At 40.1% G+C, this 27,551-nt stretch overlaps 1 protein-coding gene across 1 annotated transcript in view; it reads left to right on the top strand.

Moving 5' to 3' along the window:
- Positions 1–27,551, top strand: part of SPMIP7 (sperm microtubule inner protein 7) — a 258,909-nt gene that overhangs the window by 146,841 nt on the left and 84,517 nt on the right. The window contains exon 3 of the mRNA XM_078685834.1: positions 10,251–10,327. Coding sequence (XP_078541960.1) covers positions 10,251–10,327 — 77 coding nt within the window. The remainder of the gene's footprint in view (positions 1–10,250; positions 10,328–27,551) is intronic.

Here is a 27,551-nt window from a genome sequence, read left to right on the forward strand (position 1 = left end):
TATACTTCAAGGCCTCTGTTCTTCTCGTGTTGTCTGTGTTTTTCATTGATTTTCGTTTTAGTGTAAACCTTACTGCAGACAAAATCTGTTTACTCATCCTGGCAAAATGACGGGTCGTGAGAATCTAAAGCGATATCTTTTTTTCTTTTTTAAGTCCTCATTCACCTTGAAAAAACAAAGAAAAAACGTACTCTGGCCCCCTCTTGACAAAGCACCAACCAGAAATCTTTGTTTTGGGCCAAGGGCAAACACCTTACACAGAACCTCTCTTTCCGTGGTATACTCAGTCCAGCGCAACACTTGTGAGACAACCACCAGAGTAGTGAATTAATAAAGGCCTAATCATGGGACTACATTTGAATCAAAAGCATTTAACCATTTTTCATATATAACCCAGAACTAATTTCTCTTATTTTCCGAAGCTCTATCTAGCCAAACCGTATACTTTACAGAGTTCATCCAGTCTACCTTAGTGAGGGGACAGATTTTATCCAATTTTTACAAATCCATCTTCGAGCAAGAAGCACCACATAAAAGATCAACTTTCTTGCATTGGTTGGCAAAAGCTCAAGGAAAACCAGTTCTTCGCTTAACTGGAGCATCTTCCCGAGTATCCCGCCATATAGTTACTCACATCTGACCAAAAACATTGGATCCTGGGACACATATGGATATCATCCACCTTTTCTTGACCACATTTTGGGCATCTTGGCATGGCACCCGTCCAGTAGGCCCTGTGGTGACAAAAATGATGGTTCCTCCTTGAATTTGCAGTGCGAACTGTGGAGTACAGAATGTTGCAGAATGCTTGCCATAGGTCTTACAGCTCCGTCTCTTGCAAGTTCCTTCCCCACAGGTCAGTTGGTAATCTGAAATCGCCACCTGCTAGATCCTCCAGGAGCCAGTACCAGTTAGCCACTTCCTTTCTCCTTTTGATATTGCCAGCCATCAAAGTCTCTAATTCATCTGAGGAGCCGGTATCACCCCAGTGTGTTGATACCAGCTTTTTATTTACGGATATTTGAACCTGGATAGCTTGTTGTTGGTAATCTCCTGCCAGGGGATCAAACACCCATTATCGACTATCTGATCTCATCGCAGTACCTCTTCCACCCTTAGAGTAGTGACCAGGCTATCCTTGGTCCACTCAGGAGAACCCAGAGCATCCCAAATAGGGGCCAACACCCTGTGATAACTGAGCTTCATCTCATTTCTGATTCTGTACCATGTGGCAACAAATCCCTGTAAAGTCTTAAGGCCCCCTTTTTAAAATAATCTCAGATCTCCGTATTTGTACGTGAAACCTTGTGCCCCCGCTTTCACCTGCGATAACATTGCCCTGAGTATTTTCCCAATATCTGATCCATTCGGTTCATTCAAAAGCATCCTTCCATTTTTTTAAAGAAAACCCCAAACATAATAAGACAAGTCTGGTAAACACAGACCCCCTTATCTTTCTTTCATCTGAGCTTTTTCCAGGCAATCCATGCCCCTTTAAAGGCCCAAATAAAACTAGAAATCTTAGCCTGGACCTTTTTAAGCCACTCTTCCTTAAAAACCATCAGGATGTTTTGGAACAGGAAGGTAAGTTTTGGGAGGATCGACATTTTAACAAGATTCACCCTTCCGATAATCGTCAACGGCAGGTGAGCCCAGCTTAATAACAGTATACAGACTTCCTTTTTGACCTTCTGAAAATTAACTTTTCGGTATTTTGTTCATTCACCTCATAACCTGAGATCCGCCAAAATCGTAAAGTCTTATCATATATCAACGGGACAGAGGTAAGTAGATCAGACGTATAAATCATTAGGTCGTCCGCATATAGCCCCCCACTTTTTTCTCCCAACCCCAATAGAGAAGTATGCCTTCATTCTTCCTGAATTTTACCACAAGGGGTTCAATGTATAGGTTAAAAAGGAGGGGGACAATAGATACCCTTGTCTAGTTCTTGAGATTTTAAAAGGTCTGTAAAGATTCCCATTTACCAAGACCCTAACCGTTGAATTCTTATATATCAATTCTACGGCCCTGCAGAAGTTTTTGCCCAAATTAGTCAGCCTTAATATTTTCTGAAGATACGGCTAGTTCACCCTATCAAAGGCCTTAGTGGCGTCTTTGGTGATAATTGCCAGAGGACATTTATTAATAGAAGCTATATCAATCGCTCCTATAAAATTATACGTAAGGTCTTGTATCCCCCTTCCCCTGACGAAGACTTTTTGATCTTTATGTAATAGCCCCCCTGCCATCCCATTTAATCTTTCTGCTAATAATTTTGCAAAGATATTATAATCGCAATTGAGCAGCCGAATGGGCCTATAGGAGTCACATATATTCGGCGGTTTATCTGGTTTGGGGATCAGGGTCGTTATGGCCTCATTCCATGATGCTTGCAACTCGCTGCCATTCTCAAAAATAGCCCCAAATAACTTCGCCATTACTGGTATGATAAACTCGCCCAGTTTTCTGTATACCTCGGAGGGTAGTCCATCCTGACCTGCAGCTTTGCCTGATTTCCCGCCGTTATTGCTCACTCTCTGTGATGTGACTTTAAGGTGGACATCCTCACCCAACCAGTCCTTCACCTCTTCCTCTGTGGGGATCAAATCCTCCTGATATACTTTCTCAAGGTCTTTGAGAAAGGCCTCTTCAATTCCTCCCCGAGTCGAAAGAGACTTTCCTGACACCTCACACTTAACTTCTTTGATAAAACTTCTTGCCTGATCCTTCTTCACTTTCCAAGCTAGAAGATGACCACACCCTTCTCCTTATTCAAAATGGGTAAGTTTACTTGCCTGCCATCTTTTCCGTACTCTCTCCTCTACATAAACCAGGTCTGACTTTAGGGGTTGAAGAACTGTTTATAACTGTCGCTGTCCCTTCTCTGCCCCATTCACTGATAGCTGTAGTTTGTTCTGCTGAATGTTACCCTCAATTTGCCCTACATCGGCTCTATATTTTTTGCTTTTAAATACTTGGATAGAGGTAATTCCCCCCCTCAAAAAGACGTTATACGCATCCCAGACAACCCCCATTGGGGCGCTATCTCCGTTAACCTCAAAGAACTCCTGGGACTCTAAGCCTAGTTTCTCAATTTGCCCGTCATCCAATAATATAGTTTGGTGCATTGTCCATCTCCTCTGTGATCCAGTTTCTGCTACAGCTAGTACTAAGGTCACAGCTGAGTGGTCCAACAGATGTGCTCCTACGTGCCTTACTTCCTGAACCTGGTCTTTTATTTCTTGGTTGATCAAAAAGAAATCAATTCTTGATTGATGACCATATTTTTTATTATTAAAGGTAAAGCTCTTTGAGGCCCCCATTTTCACTCTTCATATATCACACCACCCTAACTGCTTCATAGTAGTTTTTATTGAAGCCCGCATCTTGCTCCTGTTACCACTCTGCTCTTAAACTGCCAAGCCAGGTCTTTCCTGTGTTTACTTTGTTTGCCCTAAGTTGGCAGGGTATGCCCAGATGTGGGTCCCTTGCTCACTTTGCCACTGTAGTCAAGCTAACCTGGCTGATGAGGGTTGTTACCCCAAAAATGGGCCCAGGATGCTTGTTTCTGGTTAAGGGAAGACCTGGCTTGGCAGTTCGGCCGGGGTTGTTCCCATAGGGCACAAGGTCAAGACTGATTTGAATATAGCTGGGTCTGAACTGAGGTGGCGAAGTGAGCTAAAGAGCGATGATTGTTTCAACCCACATCTGTGACTGGAGGTGAGTGTCTGAAAAGTTTCAGCGCTCCGTCCAGCATCTCCTAGTGTTTAATATATGCCTAGGCCTGTAAGCTACTCTATGGGACTCTCAATCTGTATATAAGGAGCTCCATGGATTACGTGTTGGCTGTATTAGTAAGTATTGGGGTATTTAACTGTGTGTGCAGCTACCTTTATTACTGCTGCATACGTAAGAGCTGTATGTGTTGAGTGAATGTTTAAGAGCCTCTGTCACAGTGTGAATATGTGTATAAGTGGCTCTATCCTTTTGGACATAGGTATGTGAGTTTGAGTATGAGAAGGAGACTGGATCCATAATTGGACACTTGGGCCAGATAATGTGCATGTAACTCAAATCAAATGGGGAACAACGTTTCTTATCTTTTAAACTTCTAGCCCTATGGCCTCTCAGGAGTGACTTATATGTAGTAGAAGAAGTATTTAAAGCTTAGCAACATGTTTTGAATGTAAACTCATCCTAGCAGGAAAACTGCATTCACAGGCTCTACTGTAGCAGACCCGAAACATGTTTAAAGGCATGCTTGTCTGGGTGGATGACTTGTTAGTGCCTGTTCTTCAGTACATCTCTAACTGAGTGTTTAAGGACCTCTGTGGGTGTGTCATTGGATTGTAAGTAAGTATGTTGATATATGTCTGGGTCTCTTAGTAACCCTATGGGACTCTCAATCTGTATGCAAGAAGCTGCATGCATTGCTTGCAGGCTGTGTCAGTGAGTATTGTTATTTTTTTACTGCGGATGTATGTGCTCAAAGTTAAGGAACTGCACTGTTTGCTTCTTTATTGCTTCTTTATAATTTAAGTGGTATATGCGTTTAATTAAAAAAATGTAGGCAACATCTCAACTTACCAAGACCAGACCTATTAGCTTTGTCACTGCTTGCTGTTTTGCTGCTGTGTTGGAGTTAAACAGACACTCTTGAACATTGGACGTCTGCATGCCTTTGTATAAACGTAACACATTTTTATTTAACTTAACTTCTAAAACATTAACTACAGTTCTTATTCATATTTGAAGCTATATACAATGTTACTGAAACATATGAATAAATTAGCATCTTTGCAAATGTATGATTGTAAATCAGCATGTCATGCATTAATTTGTAATGCTACTTAACAGTCCAACTGCTTCAGCCCCTTCATTCATATAGACGCCTGGGATGGCTGAACCTTCCTTGGAGAGTGAAGGTTTGCATTGAACATAGATATTCATGTGACCCTAATGCAAATCACACATTTGTGTTTGACACAGACCTGCTGGTATTCAGACACAATATAGAGTTTATAATATCATCCTACAGAAATATCGAGTTTAAAATATCGTGACATGGAAATATCTTCAGAAAGAATATCTATAGAAAACTATACCGTATTTTCTGGCGTATAAGACGACTGGGCGTATAAGACGACCCCCTACTTTTCCTTTTAACATATAGGGTTTGGGCTATATTCGCTTTTTTATTAAATGACTGGCGTAGAAGACGACCCCCAACTTTTGAAAAGATTTTCAAGGGTTAAAAAGTCGTCTTATACGCCAGAAAATACGGTAGTTGTTTAAAATATCGTTTTCAATTATTGTTATGTATTTTAGTATATTCTTTAAATGTATATGATGTTAATGTTTTGTATAATTTTTGTTTTTGATATTTTATATATTTGTTAATTTTTTAGTAGTTAATACATTTAATTGAATTTAATACCATTTTGTGATTTCTAGTTCCAGTAGCGGATGTGAGTTTATAGGGGTATAGGGTGGGAAGCAATTTAATTATAATAAATAATGGGTATTTTCTATATTATTTATTTAATTGATATATATTTATGTTAATTGTGCTTTTAATTTTTGTTAGGTAAAATTTAAATTTATACATAATTTTGTTTTGTTCAAGATAGTTTGTTTCTTTTTAACGTTGCGTGGACTTCGAGTGAGAATAGTAAATTTTACTTCTCCCCAATTCCACACTTTTCCTACTGTTGTATTGACTGGAGTGGGGGAAGTATATGTTATTCCTCGGCAATCCAACACTTTCCCTACTGTTGCACTGATTGGAGTGGAAACAGTACATTTTCTCTCTGCACTTCAATAGTTTGATTACTGTTGTACTGGCTGGAATAGGTTTAGTAAGTAGTACATATCTGCAATCCAACACTTTCATTTTTGTTGTACTTACTGGTGGGAGATTTTTAAGTTTTAGTTTGTATTATTATTTTTGTAAGTGGAGTAGTACATTTTATATATATTTACAATAATAAGTTGCGTAGTTTTGTGTATATTTATTTAATATAATATATAAGAATTTATTTTAAATTGCAATAATTTATATTGTTGTTTTTGTTAATTTAAAATATACAATTTTTTATTCATTTTGTAAAATCATTGTTACTAAATTTTAAGATTTATAAGTGGTTTACTTTTTTAAATAATTAGAATGGTTTGTTTTTTTAAGCTGTAGGGCCTTGTTACGATTTCGGGCGGACGTGACGCCATTGTCGAATCGGGATCGACCAACCTCTGATTGGCAGTCTTGACCACAGTATTACAATGCGACTGCACATGGTGCGGTCGCATACTCCCATTTCTCTATGTGACCTTGTGCTATGGCCGTAAACCGGCTGTAGCACAAGCTACCATAGAGAACTGGGAGAATCTGTTCATGCCTGCACCGTGTGGCAGGCACCTCAAAGTGCCTGCCATGCGGTGCAGGGTTAACAGGGACGCACCATAGGTGCCCACTAGGCCCCAAACCGGAGCCCGCAGGCAGAAGGGGCCCTGCTAGTGGCTGGCAAAGTTTCTTTTTGACAGGCTTCTATTTCGAAAAGCACGACATGGAAAGCCTATCAGAAACCCACTTCGTGATTCCCTACAGGGGAAACGGGGGTTACGATGAGGCCTCTGACTGGCCGACAGGCTCCTTGAGCCTATCCTTGATCCCATCGGAATCCAGCCGGAATGACCGGCCACTTTCATTTTCAACCACCTGCATTGTAATGCAGCGGTCGAAAGTGAAACCCACGATGTGACTTCGTAATGAGGCCCTTAATGTTATTGGTATATGTATATATATATATATATATATATATATATATATATATATATATATATATCATTAGAGCAAGTTCTCTTCTTTTTAGGAAGACGCCGCACACCACTTCAGTTTGGTTTTAGTTATTTTTATTCTCCAATAGGCATTCCCACACCTACGCATTTCGGACTTTTACAAGTCCTGGTCACGGTTTGTTGACTAATATAGAAATACATCAACAACAAAATATATATACACACAAGAGCGCCATCATCCTCCAACCTGGAGCCTCTCTGCGGACTCGTACAAACGAAGAGGGGGATGCGGTGCCGCCAGGGACCTGCCCTGGTATTGGACCTGGGTCTACTTTGAAAGTGAGCGGACCTGGGGAACCTCAGCCCACACAAATCTTGTGTCTTAATTGTAAATAAAAATGACTCTAACTTAGGAACAGTATTCAAACTACATTACCCACTGGAGGGAAATAAACTTTGGCCTTTGGAACTGCAGGTACCACAATGCCTCACAAACAGGAAGTAATCCTGACACTTAAGTACCACCGAAGGAAGTGAAACTAACACCTATTATTGGACTGCGGAAACCAACGGTGCACAAGCGGTGTAAATGGCTCACCTTGAGAAAGTTCGAGCAGAACGAAACGCGTCGGAAAATGCCATATGCTGCTCCTGTTTAAATAAATTGGCGAAAAAACAAAGGTTCGTGTTGCGACTCAATTGCTTTCCGAGAGGGGAGAAGTGTGAGAATTAACATCGGCTGGCTCCGCCGAAGAGAAACGCACCACCACAAGAGCGCCATCATCCTCCAACCTGGAGCCTCTCTGCGGACTCGTACAAACGAAGAGGGGGATGCGGTGCCGCCAGGGACCTGCCCTGGTATTGGACCTGGGTCTACTTTGAAAGTGAGCGGACCTGGGGAACCTCAGCCCACACAAATCTTGTGTCTTAATTGTAAATAAAAATGACTCTAACTTAGGAACAGTATTCAAACTACATTACCCACTGGAGGGAAATAAACTTTGGCCTTTGGAACTGCAGGTACCACAATGCCTCACAAACAGGAAGTAATCCTGACACTTAAGTACCACCGAAGGAAGTGAAACTAACACCTATTATTGGACTGCGGAAACCAACGGTGCACAAGCGGTGTAAATGGCTCACCTTGAGAAAGTTCGAGCAGAACGAAACGCGTCGGAAAATGCCATATGCTGCTCCTGTTTAAATAAATTGGCGAAAAAACAAAGGTTCGTGTTGCGACTCAATTGCTTTCCGAGAGGGGAGAAGTGTGAGAATATATATATATATATATTTTTTTTTTGTTGTTGATGTATTTCTATATTAATCTACAACCTTTGAATGATAAAATAAATTACAATTATTAGTTTAATAGTTGTTTTATTATGTAGATACATGTAAATATATATATTAATTGTTATGTATTTGTGTTTAACTTTTTAAACTTAAGTTAATTTGTTATATGTGTTAAAAAAGATATTAAATATATATATTTTAATATTTTAATTAATTTACTAGTTAATATAGTTAATGTTTATTATATCAATCTATATATATATTAAAAAAATCCTATTTAATATAGCTGTATCAATGACATCAATATATGTTTTTCAATATTTTTATCAGTGAATCAGAACTGGCAACTTCCTTCTATGGAAATGCACCTAAATATGGAACACCTTACACACTGAAATCAAACGTGTCCTCTCCTTCCCCAGTTTCAAGAAGATCCTTAAAAGTTCTTCAAAAGTAATTACTTGATTTCCAACAACATAATTTTATTATGTTGCACTGTTATACTTCTTTCTAGGCTTCACCTAGTCACAAACCTCCATTCCAAAAGCATCTGTTGTAGCTCATTGTATTCACTATCGTTGTCCACTTTCATCCACCGGCTCAACCTCTCCTTAATACATGGGGCCGATTATGATGATGGTGGGTCCGCCATCGACAGCTCGCCGGTGGCGGTCCCACCGCCATCGGAGCCATCTTTTCCGCCCGCCATATTTTAATGGCAGGCAGATGCCTGGCAGTAGGCAAATCTGACTGACACGCATTCGAAGGACTCCTTGAGCCTGCAGCGGCAGGACTTGTATTCCCCACCATGGTTGCGGTGTCTGCCAGGCACCCCCCGTAGGGATTAAAATGTCCCGTTCTGTTCGCCTTTTCATTGGGGTTTACCCACCAGGAAATGGCAGGCAGAAATGGACTTTGGGGGCCCGTAGTGGGCCCCCTTTCCCCCCTGTCCCTCCGATATGGGCAGTACATATCCCTGCAGCATGTGGCAGGCTCTGCATGGTGCCTCCTTTGTAGTGCAGGGATATGTCAGGTGTCCCTATTTTGAATTGTGGCAAGTGTTGCAGCCCGCAGCATCCACAGCAATGCAAAATAAGGGCACTGTGATCGCCGTGGTGGTGGTCGGATCATAATGCCTATGTTGGGCCCACTAACAGCTTGTCGGGCGGTCCCGTTTCCGATAGGGTGGCAGGCCGACGTTAGTCCTCCCACCATCCTAATCAGCCCCATACTCTTTGTTTCTGCTATTTGGCACTGTTATTCTTCACGTACAATTAAAAATGTTCTCCACCTCTGTTGCCTCATCGTGAATTGTTTAAACTGCACCACTACTGAAAAATTCCCAGTGTACCTTCACACGCAGTGAAACAACTGCAGTTTTTCCATGTAGTTAACATGAATAGTTACGTATATTCTAAGGTACACCTTTTTTATGAAGTTGCAGCTTTCCTTTGATAATATTTCTTTGGTGCATTTGTTCTTTCAAAAACATTATAATTAGCACTGTGATACCCCTCTTTGTCTTCACTTTGGAAGAACTAAATAAACTAATGCACAAAAAAAACAAGATTTGAAAAAGTCAATAGGTTTGACATGTGTTGTGAGTACAAGCCACATTCATTATTTATGTCAATGTTTCTGTTTAGACGAAGCAGCTGGGAGGGCAGAACAACAGCAGGCAGCCTAGAGTTAATGGAGAAGAGCTCCTGGGCATATTTACAACATGAGCACTGTCTTGGTGGCAGGAGTTCAAGAGCTGCCGGGCATGCTCATGATGTGAGCAGCGTCCCAGTGGCAGGGAAGAGTACCTTCCAGGTACCAGGTGTGAGGTTTCTGCCCACCTCCCTTTGTAAACCCTGTTAGGGCAATAAGCAGAAATGCCTTCAATGTAGAAAGGAGTTACTGTGAATAAATTGCAGATTGAGTTTATGCTCATTCCTTGACATTTTGGTGCGAGGGTGAACTATTTAAGTTACTCAATCTTTATTCCTTTTCAAAACCACAGCACTAGTAGGATGACTGTTATGGTTATATTTCTAATTGAGAGAAAAGGAGATGTTTATGTTTTTTATGGTATAGGATGTCGGAATAGTATTGCTGTAAATAATAAAGTTTTGTGTAGTGAGCTTTCCTAATTTTGCTCTTGTTTTATTATAAAGGATTCACCTAAAGCTGCTGCAGAAAAGTTGAAGAATGAGTTAGCCAGAAAATATTTGTATACATCTACAACACACAGGTGGGAAAATCTTTCATATTTTGAATTACGTTATTGCAGCCATTTGCATTGTCTTTTATGCCATAATAGTCAAATAAAATTCACTAACTTTCAAAACATGTTATCCTTGGTCTGTAAAATTGTCTTTAATTTGCAGGGCTAGGAAAGATTAAAGTTAGAACAATGTGCCTCATTATGATGGCAGTCGGACTTTAGTCCGACTTCCATCATATCGGGAATGAGACCGTCCAACTTGCTGTCGGCGGTCTCACCATAGGAATCACAATGCGACTGCCTTCAAGGCGGTCGTAATGTGTATAATTTGGATTGCAGCGGGTGCTGCGGGCTGCAGTACATGTCGGAGTGCAAATAATATACAGTAAACATATCCCGGCACTATGTGCCTGCCAAATGGTCAGGGATATCTAGGAGGGCACCATAGGTGCCCCCCAAACCCAAAGCTGAGGCCTAGGGGTGTAGGGGGCCCGATATGAATTGAACAAACATAAAGGCATTCCAAGGTCTCCTGCTGCTCCATACACTGGAAGCCATGTTGCTAAATTTCCACAAAGAAGCTAATTAGCTGGCTCAGTAGATACCTAGAGGTACATTTTCCGATGTGGGTTTAAAAAATGCAAAATGTTATAGTTTTTAACGTTTTGTTAATTTTTGAAGGCTTTATTGCTCTTAGTAACCATCTTTTATCTTTAATAATAGTGTATGGTCTCCCATTGGTATGTAAACACATTCCTCTTCTATCTTTAGACATACATTCTCTGAATCCGGTCTTCACATTCGTACGGTCTTAAAAGCACACTTGAAATAGTTATCAGTAGGCCGACAACATCTTGTGTAATTTTAGTAATACCGCATTATGCTTGTTAAACAACATTCCAGAAATTATTCTACAGGCCATGTAGTTATGTGCTGTTAATGTCAAAATTTAGCAGGAGTGCACAGGTACATCGTAAACAACTAGAATGCAAGCGGCTGCTGTTTGTGGCCTTTGTATTTTTTGCCTTCATTTCAACACAGCATCAGATTCTGCCACAACTAGGCGACCAGAATATGACAGCAAAATCCAAGCTTGCGCCCCACATTTGGTCACTACTTCACTTGCCTTTACTGAAAAACAAATCATACGTAGGATAGTGAAAGGGAAGCCGGAAGGGGCTCCAGTCCCCAACGGGATCCCTCCCATTTTGTATAAACAAAACCCGGAATACTGGGCAGCGGCACTACTCCCACTTTTCAAACAGATCAAAGACACCGAGACAATTCCAGCATCATGGAAAGGCTCTATAATAGCTCCAATTCATAAGAAAGGCAACATAAAGGACCCTAAAAATTATAGACTTGTTGCCTTATTTGACAATGAGGCCAAATATTATGCTGGTCTTCTACTAGAGGAGCTCACAGAATGGACGAATGAAAACGCTGTGATCCCCATCACCCAGACAGGTTTTCACAAACAAATGGGAACAACATCAAATTCTATAGTATATCAGGGACCCCCTGGAGAGGATAAAAATCCTGGGACAGGGAAATTGTTCAGTACAAAGGTATATACCCAGGCCTACAATTATGAAGACAACCAAGGCTATTTCAACAGCAAAATTAAAAAGGTGAACACACAAAATGACAAAAAGTTATTTTCTGATATTTAAGAATTTAATTCTAGTAATAAAACAATTGATCAATAACATATAACAAAACTGATATATTGAATACACTTAATACATTAAAAAATTATTTTCATTTATCAATTTCTTAAAAACGACATTTGTTCTGATAAATATGCAGTTTTACAGATAAGGTCTTCCCAGATATTGTTGGGGGGGCTGTTTATCTCAACGCGTTTCGACACGTAGTTGTGTCTTCATCAGGAAAATATTTATACAGCCAATTATCTAAAGAGAACAAAACATATTTTTAAATTTTTGAAACATTTAAGACTGTGTGTTAATAGACAAAGCATTATATGGTTACATAGCCTGGTTTGGTTGGAAGATAAAAAATATTATTTTATAATGCTGAAGTATTATCTTTCTTGCATCTTGACATTAGTTCAAGGAAAACAAAGATCTATGTGCATATAACTATATGATATTCGATATTTCCATATATATAAAATTTACACATATATTTGATGTAGCTGATCAATACATTTCATTGCATCTTATAAATTTATGCAAAAAGACTCCTTCTGTACGAATTGGAAAAAAGAGAGAGGAAAAACAAGAGTGATGAATTCTACGAAATCTAGATGGCTCTCTTTTACGGGATAAGGATTGTTCTACATTTTTTTATAAATGGAAACTTTTCTTCTAATGTAGTTCGTATCATACAAAGACACTACATGCAGCTATTTTTGACCAATGCTTGTTCCTAATAAGCATGCGGTTTTTGTATGTATATGTATCAATGTGGTCTTGCTGTAAGCACATCGAATACATATACATAGTTATACTTAATTTTTACTTTGGAAAGACTGGTTTGTTTCCAATCACCTAACTATTAGTTTTAAACATCTTACCTAGACTATCTTTTTCCGCTTTTTAACAGTTTCAGAACGATGGGGGCGAAGAGTGAGGCACCTTTCTTTACCTTTGCAATCAGTCTTGGTATGTGAAACCTACAGAAAAAAACGGTTTCTAACTTTAAGTCAATCTTTCACAAAGGATTAGTCAGAAAGTTAGATTTGCATAAACTCGTTCTAAAATCTCACTCCGTTTTTTACATAATAACGTGTTACCTGGGTTTGGCGGTTTCACTGCATACATCCCACTCTTCTGTTCAGACAATTAAAACATACTATGCTCGGGGAGAGGTGTGGCGCCGCGGTCAGGGCGACTGACGCTGGAATCTGGGGATCACGGTTCGATCCCCGGCTCCGGCGGCAGATTAGCCCAGCACCATGTGACTCTGGGCAATAGCTCGCTTAATCTTCCCGACGGCCCCCAGCGCCTAGAGACCCTTACGGGTGATTGTGCGCTTTACAAATGTGGACCTTTTTATGCTCTTTAAAAACAGATATTCTGAAACAAGAGGTAAAGATGCAAGCTTAGATAAATAGCCTCTCTTTTTTATAACTAAATTCATTATTTTTTGTACAAACGTGGTCTCTAATTCTTTTTTTAAAAAACCACATCATGTTAATTTTTCCGTTTTATTTAAAGAACATCCATTTATTGTGCATTTTATTCAAAAATGCCAGCAATTGAGATCTAGTGATAAGTCGATTCCTTATTTACCCTTACAAAGAGTTGCTGAAACATAAAATATTACTCTTAGCGGTAATTCATATGTATGCGGTATAGTTTTACCTTGTTTGATTATTGTATCAGCGTTATGAATCCTTAGCGTTATAAATCCTTAGCGTCATAAGTATTTAGCCAACTAAAAGCGCCAGCATGGGACGTCGTGTACAGATTAAAATCGTCTCTTTAGATAACAGCAATTCTAAGGAGACATAATCATTATGGTTATACTATCGTGGAGTAATGTTATGTTTCTATTCGTTATTCTGCAAAGAAAACAGATTTATACCTTTGTCACTACGTGGGATTAATGAATCCTGTCTATTCAACTCCACGAGCAGATAGATGAGCGTGTTCTCATTAGAATGGAAGGTATCAACTGCAAAACAGAAGAGTGCGAAAGAGTGCAGTCAAGCTGTTAACTAATTTTCCTTGGTTCAGTATTATTTAGCGTTTAGGGAGAGAATGGACGTTCGAGCTCTTCCTATTCCTAAAGTCTTACCGGTTAGGATGGTGACAGACTCCTATCTCACGACGCCTCGCCTGGTGCAAAAGAAAGGGGTTTGTAATCTGCTTTCTCATTGGTATTTATACCAAACAGGTTCGGTGTCATCTCAGTATATACACGCCCACATTTAAAGCTAGAGTGTATCCGAGATCAATATGTTTTGGTCGTCTTTTTTTATAGTTTCTTTTAGAGCTGACTCCAGAAACAGAACAAAAACATTAATACTAGTCATTCTGTCCCTAGGAAAGCTCCAAACGTTTGCCGACGATAAGCTATGGTGAATTTTATTTTTAATGAACAACAATATTCATTTCCTTTTTAATGTATACTGAAGTATATATGTTCTCATAACTTCGTGTATTCTATCCACTTTTATATGATTGCATTCTCCCAGGGTAACTCATGGTTAAGGCCATGTTTGAATGTTCCAAGGGTAAAAATCCAATAGACCTCTTTCTTTTTTCTTATCCTGTCTCCACCTTTACTGTTGGGTATGTGGACTTTTTCTAGTATTCGCCATTTCAGTTCCTCATGTGAGTGTTTAAACTCTGTGAAGTGGCTAACTAAAGGTGCTGTCAGTTTTCCTGGTTCTTATTGCTGACCTGTGTTCTGTTAATCTTGTCTTTATTGCTCGTGACGTCTCACCCACATAGCCAAGATGGCAGGGACATGTGATTAAGTATATCACATTTTGGGTGTTGCAGGTCCATAGCTCTTTAGCCTGAATGTTGATGTTATTAAACATCAAATTTTCTCCCGTGATGATACTGTTACATGACTTACATGAGCCGCAACGAGATGTTCCTTTTGCTGTGCCATTATTAGTAATTGATCTCTGTATAAAAGGAGGATTATCCGTTCTTTGAATATGTCTCGAATGGCGAATACTAGAAAAAGTCCACATACCCAACAGTAAAGGTGGAGACAGGATAAGAAAAAAGAAAGAGGTCTATTGGATTTTTACCCTTGGAACATTCAAACATGGCCTTAACCATGAGTTACCCTGGGAGAATGCAATCATATAAAAGTGGATAGAATACACGAAGTTATGAGAACATGTATACTTCAGTATACATCAAAAAGGAAATGAATATTGTTGTTCATTAAAAATAAAGTTCACCATAGCTTATCGTCGGCAAACCTTTGGAGCTTTCCTAGGGACAGAATGACTAGTATTAATGTTTTTGTTCTGTTTCTGGAGTCAGCTCTAAAAGAAACTATAAAAAAAGACGACCAAAACATACTGATCTCGGATACACTCTAGCTTTAAATGTGGGCGTGTATATACTGAGATGACACCGAACCTGTTTGGTATAAATACCAATGAGAAAGCAGATTACAAACCCCTTTCTTTTGCACCAGGCGAGGCGTCGTGAGATAGGAGTCTGTCACCATCCTAAACGGTAAGACTTTAGGAATAGGAAGAGCTCGAACGTCCATTCTCTCCCTAAACGCTAAATAATACTGAACCAAGGAAAATTAGTTAACAGCTTGACTGCACTCTTTCGCACTCTTCTGTTTTGCAGTTGATACCTTCCATTCTAATGAGAACACGCTCATCTATCTGCTCGTGGAGTTGAATAGACAGGATTCATTAATCCCACGTAGTGACAAAGGTATAAATCTGTTTTCTTTGCAGAATGACGAATAGAAACATAACATTACTCCACGATAGTATAACCATAATGATTATGTCTCCTTAGAATTGCTGTTATCTAAAGAGACGATTTTAATCTGTACACGACGTCCCATGCTGGCGCTTTTAGTTGGCTAAATACTTATGACGCTAAGGATTTATAACGCTAAGGATTCATAACGCTGATACAATAATCAAACAAGGTAAAACTATACCGCATACATATGAATTACCGCTAAGAGTAATATTTTATGTTTCAGCAACTCTTTGTAAGGGTAAATAAGGAATCGACTTATCACTAGATCTCAATTGCTGGCATTTTTGAATAAAATGTACAATAAATGGATGTTCTTTAAATAAAACGGAAAAATTAACATGATGTGTTTTTTTTTAAAAAGAATTAGAGACCACGTTTGTACAAAAAATAATGAATTTAGTTATAAAAAAGAGAGGCTATTTATCTAAGCTTGCATCTTTACCTCTTGTTTCAGAATATCTGTTTTTAAAGAGCATAGTATGTTTTAATTGTCCGAACAGAAGAGTGGGATGTATGCAGTGAAACCGCCAAACCCAGGTAACACGTTATTATGTAAAAAACGGCGTGAGATTTTAGAACGAGTTTATGCAAATCTAACTTTCTGACTAATCCTTTGTGAAAGATTGACTTAAAGTTAGAAACCGGTTTTTTCTGTAGGTTTCACATACCATGACTGATTGCAAAGGTAAAGAAAGGTGCCTCACTCTTCGCCCTCATCGTTCTGAAACTGTTAAAAAGCGGAAAAAGATAGTCTAGGTAAGATGTTTAAAACTAATAGTTAGGTGATTGGAAACAAACCAGTCTTTCCAAAGTAAAAATTAAGTATAACTATGTATATGTATTCGATGTGCTTACAGCAAGACCACATTGATTCATATACATACAAAAACCGTATGCTTATTAGGAACAAGCATTGGTCAAAAATAGCTGCATGTAGTGTCTTTGTATGATACGAACTACATTCGAAGAAAAGTTTCCATTTATAAAAAAATTTAGAACAATCCTTATCCCGTAAAAGAGAGCCATCTAGATTCCGTAGAATTCATCACTCTTGTTTTTCCTCTCTCTTTTTTCCAATTCATACAGAAGGAGTCTTTTTGCATAAATTTATAAGATGCAATGAAATGTATTGATCAGCTACATCAAATATATGTGTAAATTTTATATATATGGAAATATCGAATATCATATAGTTATATGCATATAGATCTTTGTTTTCCTTGAACTAATGTCAAGATGCAAGAAAGCTAATACTTCAGCATTATAAAATAATATTTTTTATCTTCCAACCAAACCAGGCTATGTAACCATATAATGCTTTGTCTATTAACACACAGTCTTAAATGTTTCAAAAATTTAAAAATATGTTTTGTTCTCTTTAGATAATTGGCTGTATAAATATTTTCCTGAGGAAGACACAACTACGTGTCGAAACGCGTTGAGATAAACAGCCCCCCCAACAATATCTGGGAAGACCTTATCTGTAAAACTGCATATTTATCAGAACAAATGTCGTTTTTAAGAAATTGATAAATGAAAATAATTTTTTAATGTATTAAGTGTATTCAATATATCAGTTTTGTTATATGTTATTGATCAATTGTTTTATTACTAGAATTAAATTCTTAAATATCAGAAAATAACTTTTTGTCATTTTGTGTGTTCACCTTTTTAATTTTTTTGTTGAAATAGCCTTGGTTGTCTTCATAATTGTAGGCCTGGGTATATACCTTTGTACTGAACAACATCAAATTCGCCGGCTTTATCACTCCTTATTGACACCATTAAACTAGCCAATCTGCACCTGTACGTATGTTTTATTGATTTCACTTCAGCGTTCGACAACATTAACAGAAAGTTACTATGGGAGAAGCTGAAAAACTGGAAAATCCTATCAATCTTACTAACACAGCTGATGTTACTACACACGGACACGTGGATACAAGATAAGTTGGGACCAGTAGACCATCTGTCAAGAAAAATACGGACGTCCAAGGGCCTCAAACAAGGGTGTGTGTTAGCGCCGACATTATTCAACATCTTTATGTTGGATCTTTCCCAGAAGCTCGACAGAAGCTCTCTAATCTGAGGTACGCTGACGACATTGTGCTGATCAGTCGAACTCCGATAGGGCTACAACATCTAATCAGCAAAACTTTCAATTATTCAACAGCGAATAGCCTAAGCATCAATCTCTCAAAAAAATAAATAATTAGGATAAATGCTAAGACAGCATCATCAAAGTTCAGCTGGCACATGGGAGGTCTCACACTGGAAACAGTGGATGAATGCAAGTACTTGGGCGTAATCGTGGACAGAAAAAGTTCATTTTAACAACAGAAGGAAGCAATAAAACAGAGAGGAACCAGCACAGCGATCTCACTAAGGAGCCTCAAAACGAAAGCAGTCGGTCGTAGCTTCACCCCACTGTTGCAAGTGATTCAGGCAAAATTAACACCGGCCATTACTTATGGGAGCGAATGCCTCAGAGGGAGGGATGCACAGCTATTGAATAGCACAACAGCGAAGGCTATGAGAATGATTTTCAACCTGCCCAACTACACCTCGCAGGCCCAAATAATGCTCGAATTCGGCCTGAGGAACCAAAAAGCAGGACGAATGGGCGCCTATGTCAAAAGATGACACAAAATCCGGGGAGGAGGAGACGCAAGTCTGAATCACCATCTATGGAAAGAGATAGAAAGTAAGAATAACTGCGCAGCTGCAAAATATCTAAAGCACTCAATAGACTCCTTGGACCTACAAGAAGCCTGGAAGAGCATTGGGTCCCACAACACCTTTAAACAGCTAGTAAATAAATCAGTAAGATCAATCTCACTAACAGAGGACAAAGCAAGCCTAGCCAACAGGGCCCATGGCTGGATAGTCATCCAAAACTATACCAGCAGCTCCTGCCAAAGCTATTTGAGGAGTCGGGTTCACTAGGCACGGCTGGGAATACTTCTGTCACAAAACCATCTTACCCCATGGAAAAGGCCTCAAACGACAATGAACTGCCGAATATGTGGGAATTCAAAAGAGGACATCCTCCACTTAATATGCAGCTGCAAAGGTCTGGACATAGAGCGCAGAGATCACCTAAAACCGTCCCTAAAGAAGCTAGGAATAAGAACATGCCGGCAGGCGGTCAAGGCATGATTTGATGGCAAAAACATTCCACTAGCAAGCCATATTGTCAAATTTCTGGAGAAAGCGGAATTGAAACAAGAATGACAGAAGGAGGGTCTGGACGAACCAAACTCAAAACGGCAAATAAAATCTAACTACTTACTCAGCACGGTCAAGGTACAACCACCCGAATGCAAGTTTGCACGCAAATAAAACCGCAGAAGCAGTCAGTACCGAACCACAGGCCTCCCTCGAATACCAATCTTTTACACATCAATTCTACCTGACAGTGTGGCTTAAACCTGCCCCAAGACCACGCAGGTGCAAGACTTTTAACACAGGCACCTCAGGTCACACAAGGGACTTTTTCTATCTTTAAAATATGCACAGCGTGAAAGAAGCTCAATCTCTTTAGAAAGCTCTTTTTAGCCACATGAAACTTGTTTTATGTTTTACAACCTTTTTTAACAATTGCATTTTTTAAAAATGGCAGCATCAGATCATTTGGTATTTAATGTATTATATACTACTTTTTGCAATGGTTTTAATTAACTGAGCAATAAAGATTTACTTACATGTGAACACATTTGCACACGTGTGCATAAGTGTATGGGCTGTGCATGTGAGACTACTGTTGTGTGCAGCACAGTCACTGCACACAGGTAGCCTGACACAGGAGGGACTCTGCAGGATCAGATATTAACCTGGGGTAGGCCTGATAATGTTAGTGTACACTAATAGGGAAAGTCAGTGTGATTTACTGTTTTGTCTGTAGAGACACTTTTTTATACATAAAGGGATAGAACTGCCTTAGAGTGCAGTTTTGCTTCCCTTTGCCCTACAAAGACCAGTATCATATCAAAATGGGGTGTACCCTAATCAAGAAAATCAAATCTGCAAGTTTAAAAAGATATCTGCACAAATGATGTGCCATCCAATATTGGTATATTTCTCTGGCACAACTCAGGATCAGAGCTCAGGCCTTTCATCACCCTGCTGTGCCAGGTTAAACACAATTCTTTCTTGCATCAGGAACAAAGGCCTCCCCATACAAAGAGAGACATTAGCAGTGTTTCACTCAGCTACCGAGGAGGAATGGAATGGAGTTGCAAGATATGCATCAATCAGTCAGCTGTCACACTGTACCAGGAATGAGCCTGCCGAAGTCCACAGAACAAAGGAGGGAGCCAAGATCTCGAGCCAATACAGGAGGGGGCTCCTGTTTAAAATTGTGTGAGACAGGCCCTGGCACTGATGTCAAAGAGGGGCAGAGATGAGGTCCCCAGAGGAGATGTAACTAGTGACTCCAGGATAATGCCATTTTGAACTGTCCCAGCATGCTGTTCAGTAGGGTTGGGACAAGGGTGGATAGTTGATGTGGCACCCTAGGATTGGCCAGACGTGCCTGGCTTCTGGAACCTTCTACACTCCTTTAAAAACTCTGAAAAAGGGAAGACTCTTGCTTGCTCTGTGTTTTTTCTCCACTTCACTGCTGGACACTGGGGCCGACATGGTAAACTGAAATTAAGAGCCCCTGATGTCCACAAAGGACTAAGCAATCTGCCCAGTTGTCTCCAGGACCAGTGAGTCTCTCGGAGTGCCCCTTGAGGAACAGTTGGGGGTAAATCCTGCACGTTTATGCCCAGAGACAAATACCAGGAGGAAGGCTATTGCACAGAGCCAGAAGAACCAGCTCTCTGAGGTTTAGACCACTTTGGAGATGAGGAGGTCTGCTGCAACTGCCCCTGGTGGCTTGAGCTTGTCACCACTTTTGGGGCGACTTCAGTCCTGGATAGAAGAGTGTAATGTACTCATACCCCTCCAAGCTGGGTTTAGGGCCGAGATCTCCACTACTGACCAAATATTTAGATTGCAGCACTTGTATTGGAAAACTGTGACCATAGAGGGTGGCAGCCTAGATCTTATATTTGTGGACCTTAAATCCGCATTTGATCTAGTTCAGAGGGAAACATGGTGGGGAATATTATTGGATATGGGAGCTCCAGAGTACTTTTGCCATGGGATGAAATGCCTACATCAAGGCAATTTTGCCAAATAAGGTATGCCAAAAATGGAGAACTCTCAGCTCCCTTCCCAGTAGAGAAAGGTGTAAGCCAAGAATGCATCTTGGCTCCGACTCTTTTTTCCGTTTTTATTAATGGCTTAATAGAGTCATTGTTGGCTGTAAAAGACACTGATGCCCCTAGGCTAGAGAACCGTAAAATACCTGCCTTGATGTTCGCAGATGACACCCTCTTGCTTTTGAAATCTCCTATGGGCATGCAAAGGGTTCTCGATGCATTCAGTGTCTTTTGTAGTAACAGGGGTCTGGAGATCAATCTCCAGAAAAATAAGTACATGGTTCCTAATGCGAATAACAGCACTCGCCCAAATCCCTGTCTAGATGGAAGGGCCCTAGAGAGGGTGCATATTTTTTGAGTATTTTGGTATCACACTAACTGAGAAAATTGAATGGGGAGCCCAAAAAAATAAAAGGTAGCTTAAAGCTGGCCCAGTCCATGGGGGTATCGCAAAGGCATACAAGAACTACACACACAAAGTGATAGGCCCTGTGGCTGAACTTTACAAGGTACAGGCAAGGGGCGCTGTCATGTATGGAGCAGAATTATGGGGCCATTGTCCAACTACCCCTTTATTGCTTATAGAGAACTCCTTTGTCAGGCAACTTTTGGGTCTCCCCTCTAGTTCCCCTTTGATTTCCATCAGAATGGACCTTGGGATTAGCCCTATCACAAATTAAGTATCTTTAAGACCCCTTTTATGTTGGCAACACCTTTGAAGTACTCCCGAACTAGCCTCATAGAGGGATGAGTTGAGAGAAGTTATGAGCCTTCAAGACGCAGGAAAACTCCCATGGCTGGCACATATCAGGAACACCTGCCAGGCCATGGGGAGGGCAAATTTGTGGAGCTCTGCTGACGAAACTTGCCCTGTGACCCCCAGAAAGGTACTCCTCGAGACCTATAGAGAATATAAATTGGCCCAGCTATGGAGGAATTTGCCCGGCCACTTATCCCTTAGGTTTATGGAAGTAAAAATTAAATATAGGCTAGAATCGGTGCTTGATGACATCCAGCTGCCGCTGCTTGCGAAGAAGCTATTCCTCCAATTCAGACGCGGGTTGCTCCCGCTCTGATCTTTTACCATCAATTGGTTGGGTGCCCTCAGTCTGGATTGTCCTGTGTGCGAGAATGTAGAGGAAACTGAAATGCATGTACTTTTTGCTGCCCTGGTTACAGGAGGTCAAGGTCCCGCTGGCTGTTACAGCTGTGCAGGAACCTGGGGTCTAGACACTGCTCCGAGGTCTTTAGGCTACTCAAGTATGACACTGATATGCCCACTGTGTTTTCCATCTCCCGTTTCTTGTATTCTATGTGGTGCACTCGTAGAGCCATCCTAAAGAAGAGCTCATAGGCCAACTCAAGACCCACATTAGCTATCACGCCTTCTTGGATAGGTACTCAACCCTTTTAAATTGAATATATTTAACCATTGGACCTCCGATATACTACTACTTTGTATATAATTAATCTCTATAGGAGTTAAAAAAATAATAATATTCCACATTTTATCCTGATATAATTAATGTCTTTCTAAATGGAATTGCTACTCATCTGGGCATTTTGCTATACAATGTATTATCTTTGTGTCTCCCTAAGATATCATATTTGAATGAAATTGATCCTTTGCCTAAAATCAGCTTCTTGTTTATGCACATGCACTTTATTGTCCTTTACCCTGCAGCAAATGTAGAGGCCATGTATTGCATGTATATTGCACACCATTTTGCCTTAGGTTGTTTAGAAGAGTTGTCTTTGCTAATCCAAGATCTCAGATAGTAATGTGCATTCATCCAAAAAAGTGCTATCCAATTATAGATATCACAAAGGATGCTGTTATAAATTGTATATAGTGGATTGTTTTTATTATATGTGCTTTTTTGGCCCTAGTGGCCAAAATAAAGATTTGTGATTGATTGATTGACAAAATATTACAGACAGAAAGTAGTCTCCACAAATGATCTGTTGCTGAATTCAGAATTTTGTTTACTTTTCAGTAATGTATAGTTTTCCTGTTTCACCCATGGGGTTCATACCAATTTCCAACACAAACTGTGAGTGGATTGAAACTGAAAAAAGAGGACAAAATGCACTACCACTTACAAAAATAAAAATACTGTGGTATAAAATGTTTGTTTTCAACTCTGCTTGTCCCTGAATGCTGGGAAGGTGGTGAACTTAACACAGCAAACCTTTTACTGATGCCATTTTTAGAAAATAAAAACATACGCTTTCTTGCACAGCATTTGTTCCCATTTTCCCCCAAAAATCACCAAATTATGCTATATTATGGCCATTTCCTTGGCATCCTTTAGCAGAGTCCACATACCCTGGGTACCTTTAGAATTCCCAATATGTGAGCAAAAGGGATGCAAATTTGGCCTGAGATTCTTTTGTGAAATAAAAGTTCTGATAGCTGAAACAGGAACTGCCCCAAGCATCAAAAAGAGGCTCAGCACTGGAGCGGGAAAAGCCTCACCAGCTGAAGGGGTCACCTATCTATAAAGAGAAGATAGGACATCCGAAACATTCCCATTGTACCACTCCTAGTACTGTGCATTCCACAGCAGGCAAAAAGAAGCCACACACATTAAGGCTTGTGAAAAACATACGGACACACCACATAGGGACACCAAGGGTGTCCAGCCTCAAGTTAAGAATACCACCCAGGCTTCTCATCATTGGTGTGTCCTAGGCTGTGGCAAGGAGTGGAGTACGGTTTCTGTTGTTATCTTTACCCTATCTCGGCTCGGGCGGAGTTCACATAGCCGCACTACGTTGAACTCTGCGAAGTGCAAAAAAATCTGGATAGCACTACACAGCGCTCCCCGAGTGGGCAGAGTTGCTCACTGCGCCCGTTTGCGTGATGTTTTCTGTTCTTGTGCCAAAAATCGCATGCAAATTCACCACGCAGGTTTGCATGTGCGTTGCTGTCTTGTTTTTTGCTCTGTTTATGGTGCTGGGGTCTACTTTTTAAATCCATCTTAATATATTTAATCCTACCCCTCTGAAACAACTACCGCTCATTTTATTTATTCCCTTACCCTGTGTGTTATTGTTTTTTAAGTTTTTTTCTAATGTATTTGGTATTTTTGCGTGACTTTAACTTTTTTATTTTTTGCTTAACTTCCTTATTTCTTTCCTTCCTTCGTTTTTTTTCCTTCCTGTTTCTTCTCTTTCCGTCACCCAGCGCCATGGAAGAGCAGGGCGTCCCGAAGAGTTGCAATCCCATGCCATTTTTTCCAAGGTGGAGGTGGCTGCACTTGTGCAGCACCAGCCCCCTCCCCCAACCCTGCCACAAGGCCTGGAAGTGGGTACGGCCTCCAAGAGCGTAAACAGCCCTGGGGTCTGGCGCAGCCAACAATAGCTGATGCACCAGTGAGCTAACCTCCTAGAAAGAGATCAGGACCTGCTCGACCTGCTTGGTGTAGAGGTTGCGGGGCTCGGTGAGTAATAATTATTTATTTATTGTGTTCTAGCTCATATTCATTTCCTAAATAGCAAGAAATCTGCTCACACACAGGTAAGTTAAGTTTATGTTACAAATAATATTATGTGATCACTGATCATCATCTAGATAGGTGCAGCTCGTACAGTCCAAACCCCAAGAAAGAAATGCACAGAGAATGTGCTAACTCACTAATACTATAACCATTATCTAGGCCGGACAGAGAAGTCTCTGCATGACTTCTTAAATAATCAGCCCAAGCGAGCGTCAACGAGTAGTAGTATTATGCATGTATCTAGGCATTGAAAGAAATACAGACCGAGTTGGCCTGTTAGAGGGGGTTGAACAATTTGCAACTGAGAGAATAAGATGACAAGCAAAGATTATTCATTGAAATGTATTAGTAGTAGTTCCAAATGTAGTTTAGGAATTTGGAATAGGGTTAGGAAATTTGGAATAGGTCTACAATACTAATAGGAGAGGAGATTTGATTTAGAAAAGTTCAATGTTACTGCGTTTGCCTCTCCTGCCAAAATGTTTTTTGGGAGATTATTAACTGTACCACTAATCTTTTTTAATCTAATTTTGTTTATTTCTTACATTTGCATCCGGGGCAAAATGGGTACCACCGAGGTGGGTGAGGGAGCCTCCACGAGTGCCGCTGGAGATGGCTCTGCTGACCCGAGTAAGTCCTGCAGTTGTTAATATTAATATTATTCCTCTAACTTTTACTTCTCCATATTTAGAATAATTTTTCCTTTTTACCATGCCTGTCTCCTCAATTTTTTTTCAACTCGTCTTCGGTCTGTTTCCTAAGTTTTCCTTATCCCTGCATTATCCTATCTACTAATTCTAGATATTTCAAGTTTCTGTACTTGATTTCAAACTCTATGTACTAGTATGTTTGTAGCTTCCTTTTTTCTGCTTTGTCAGTATACTCAGTAAGCTTTCTCTCTCTCTTTGTATATCTTGTGGACAGCTGGAATTCTATGACTCCGAAAACCCATTTCAGGTCAGGTACACTACTGTGAAGATTGCATCCCCAAAAGAAGATATTCTATGCATATTTATTGAGAAGGCTTTCTTTTTCTTGCTTAAACAGTAAAACAAGAGAGTAGCCATGGTCATGGTGTACCCCCCATGCTGTGCATGAATTATATCATATAGTATAGTATACCAGGAGTTAGGTGATGCCAGTGCAGAATGGCTGGAAGTATGAGGAAGACGGCCCCATTGTATTTGCCAGCCAATACCATATGTCCTTCATTGACTAATTATTATTGCATCCCTTTATTGCACTTCAATAACTCAGATTCATCATAGCTCTGGCCCTCCAATACAAAATGTTTTTGGTTGGTTTGACTACCTAGCTTTTCACTGCCAACCAACAAAATGCCTAACGTGATATTTTGAATTTTTGATAGAAGATGCTGTAACTGAACTCTAGTGATGTTTTGTGGTTGTATTTTGCTTAAAAATATAATCGGGGGAGGCGTGACTATCTGGCATCTAAAATGTGTAATGTTTTTTCTAGCCTCGCAGACCGCCAGTGCCAGGACCGGCAGTGGGTGCACCAGCAGAGGGGATGTGGCAGCAGTCAATGAGGGGGGAGTTCCAGCGGCAGCTGGGGCAGGCAGTTGTAAGTCACATTGCTTCCTTATTGACAAATAGTAATATAATCACTGCAAGGGTGTTGCCTTTGACTCGTGAACACCCACTTTAGCAGATACAGCGGGAGTTGAGTAGTTATGGCCTCTTCTATCTGAAACTCAGCAGACAAAGTTTCATAAATGAACTTAAACAATGATGGATTGATGGGAAGAGGAAAACAGGATTGAAGGAGAAAGGATGGGTGACATGTATGTAATATGAGTGAAAGGATGTGTTTGTGAAAGGATGCATATAGGTGGGTGATGTTAGGAATCTGCATGGCTGGGTTAAGGACGGATGAAAGGGTATATGGGTGAAAGGATGCCTGCCTGGGTGGGTGATTGTGTGTAGGTGAAAGGATGCCTGTCTAGGACCCACCTGAAAGGAATGCTCCGGTGGGTTAAATGCATGTTGGATGGGTGAATGGGTGACAAGATGCATGGATGGGTAAATCAATTTTGGTGAAAGCCAGGTTCTTTGGGAGCTATGTTTGAATGGATATATTGATTGGATATGTATGAATGGACGGTTTTCTATGGTGAAAGACTGGATGAGAGAATGAAAAGCCTAAATGGTGTGTATCAAAGCCAAGGTTGCAGATTAAGAATACTAGAAGAACAATGCAATGATAATTAGATAATTGCTTGACTTTTGTGGATGGGATAGTCTGTTATGAACATGCCAAAGCTATAGCCCATTCCTTAATCCTTTCCCTGTACTGCAGTACATCACTTTTCCCACTGTTTACTTATGACATATAGATTGTCCGCATGATTTATTTATTTTACATGTGACATGTATCATTCATATTGTTCATCTGCCTTGTTGTCACGGTACAATTTAAGAAATGTTGGTGAAGAGCAGGGCCATAGGAATAAGATAATTGTTTATTAAAGCTGCCCTGCCACCACCAGCAGACTGCAGAGACTAGCAAAGCATGACTAATGATTACAACTAGGGTGCCAGCTGAGACATACCTCCAATAATTATTTTAGCCAACAAGAGAGAGAATACTCGTACTCCATAGTGCATAATGCCTTCCTCATTAATAAGAGGTAATTTATTTTTATTTTTCCGCACAAAGTGTCTGTTTAGTTACTTAGTTTTTACTAGGATATCCTTTAAAAGACAAAAAAAAGATAACAGTTTTTTTGATCTGGTGTGCTGCTATGTTTATTTTGCCTTAATTCCTTTCAGACAGTTAGTGCATTTGCCATTTGCCTTTAGTTTTATGAGAGGCAGGAGGGGTAATGGCTGTGACTCTAATCACGTCAAATAAAATGACCCTAGGACACCATCAATGACCTGCTACTGTGCAAAGCACTACATAATTTGAAACAGTTTTTTTTGCACAGAGCATTGTTTACAATTTGTCTTTTTCTTTCTAGCTACTCCTAGTCATTATCATGCATATCACCAGGATGTAATAGCCTTGCTGTGGCAGCAGAAGCTGGAGAAGATTACGGCTGAGTTCCAGCGGTTGGTGGCCCACGTGG

The sequence above is a fragment of the Lissotriton helveticus genome, chromosome 4_1 (assembly GCF_964261635.1).
Source record: "Lissotriton helveticus chromosome 4_1, aLisHel1.1, whole genome shotgun sequence".
NCBI classification, from domain to species: domain Eukaryota; kingdom Metazoa; phylum Chordata; class Amphibia; order Caudata; family Salamandridae; genus Lissotriton; species Lissotriton helveticus.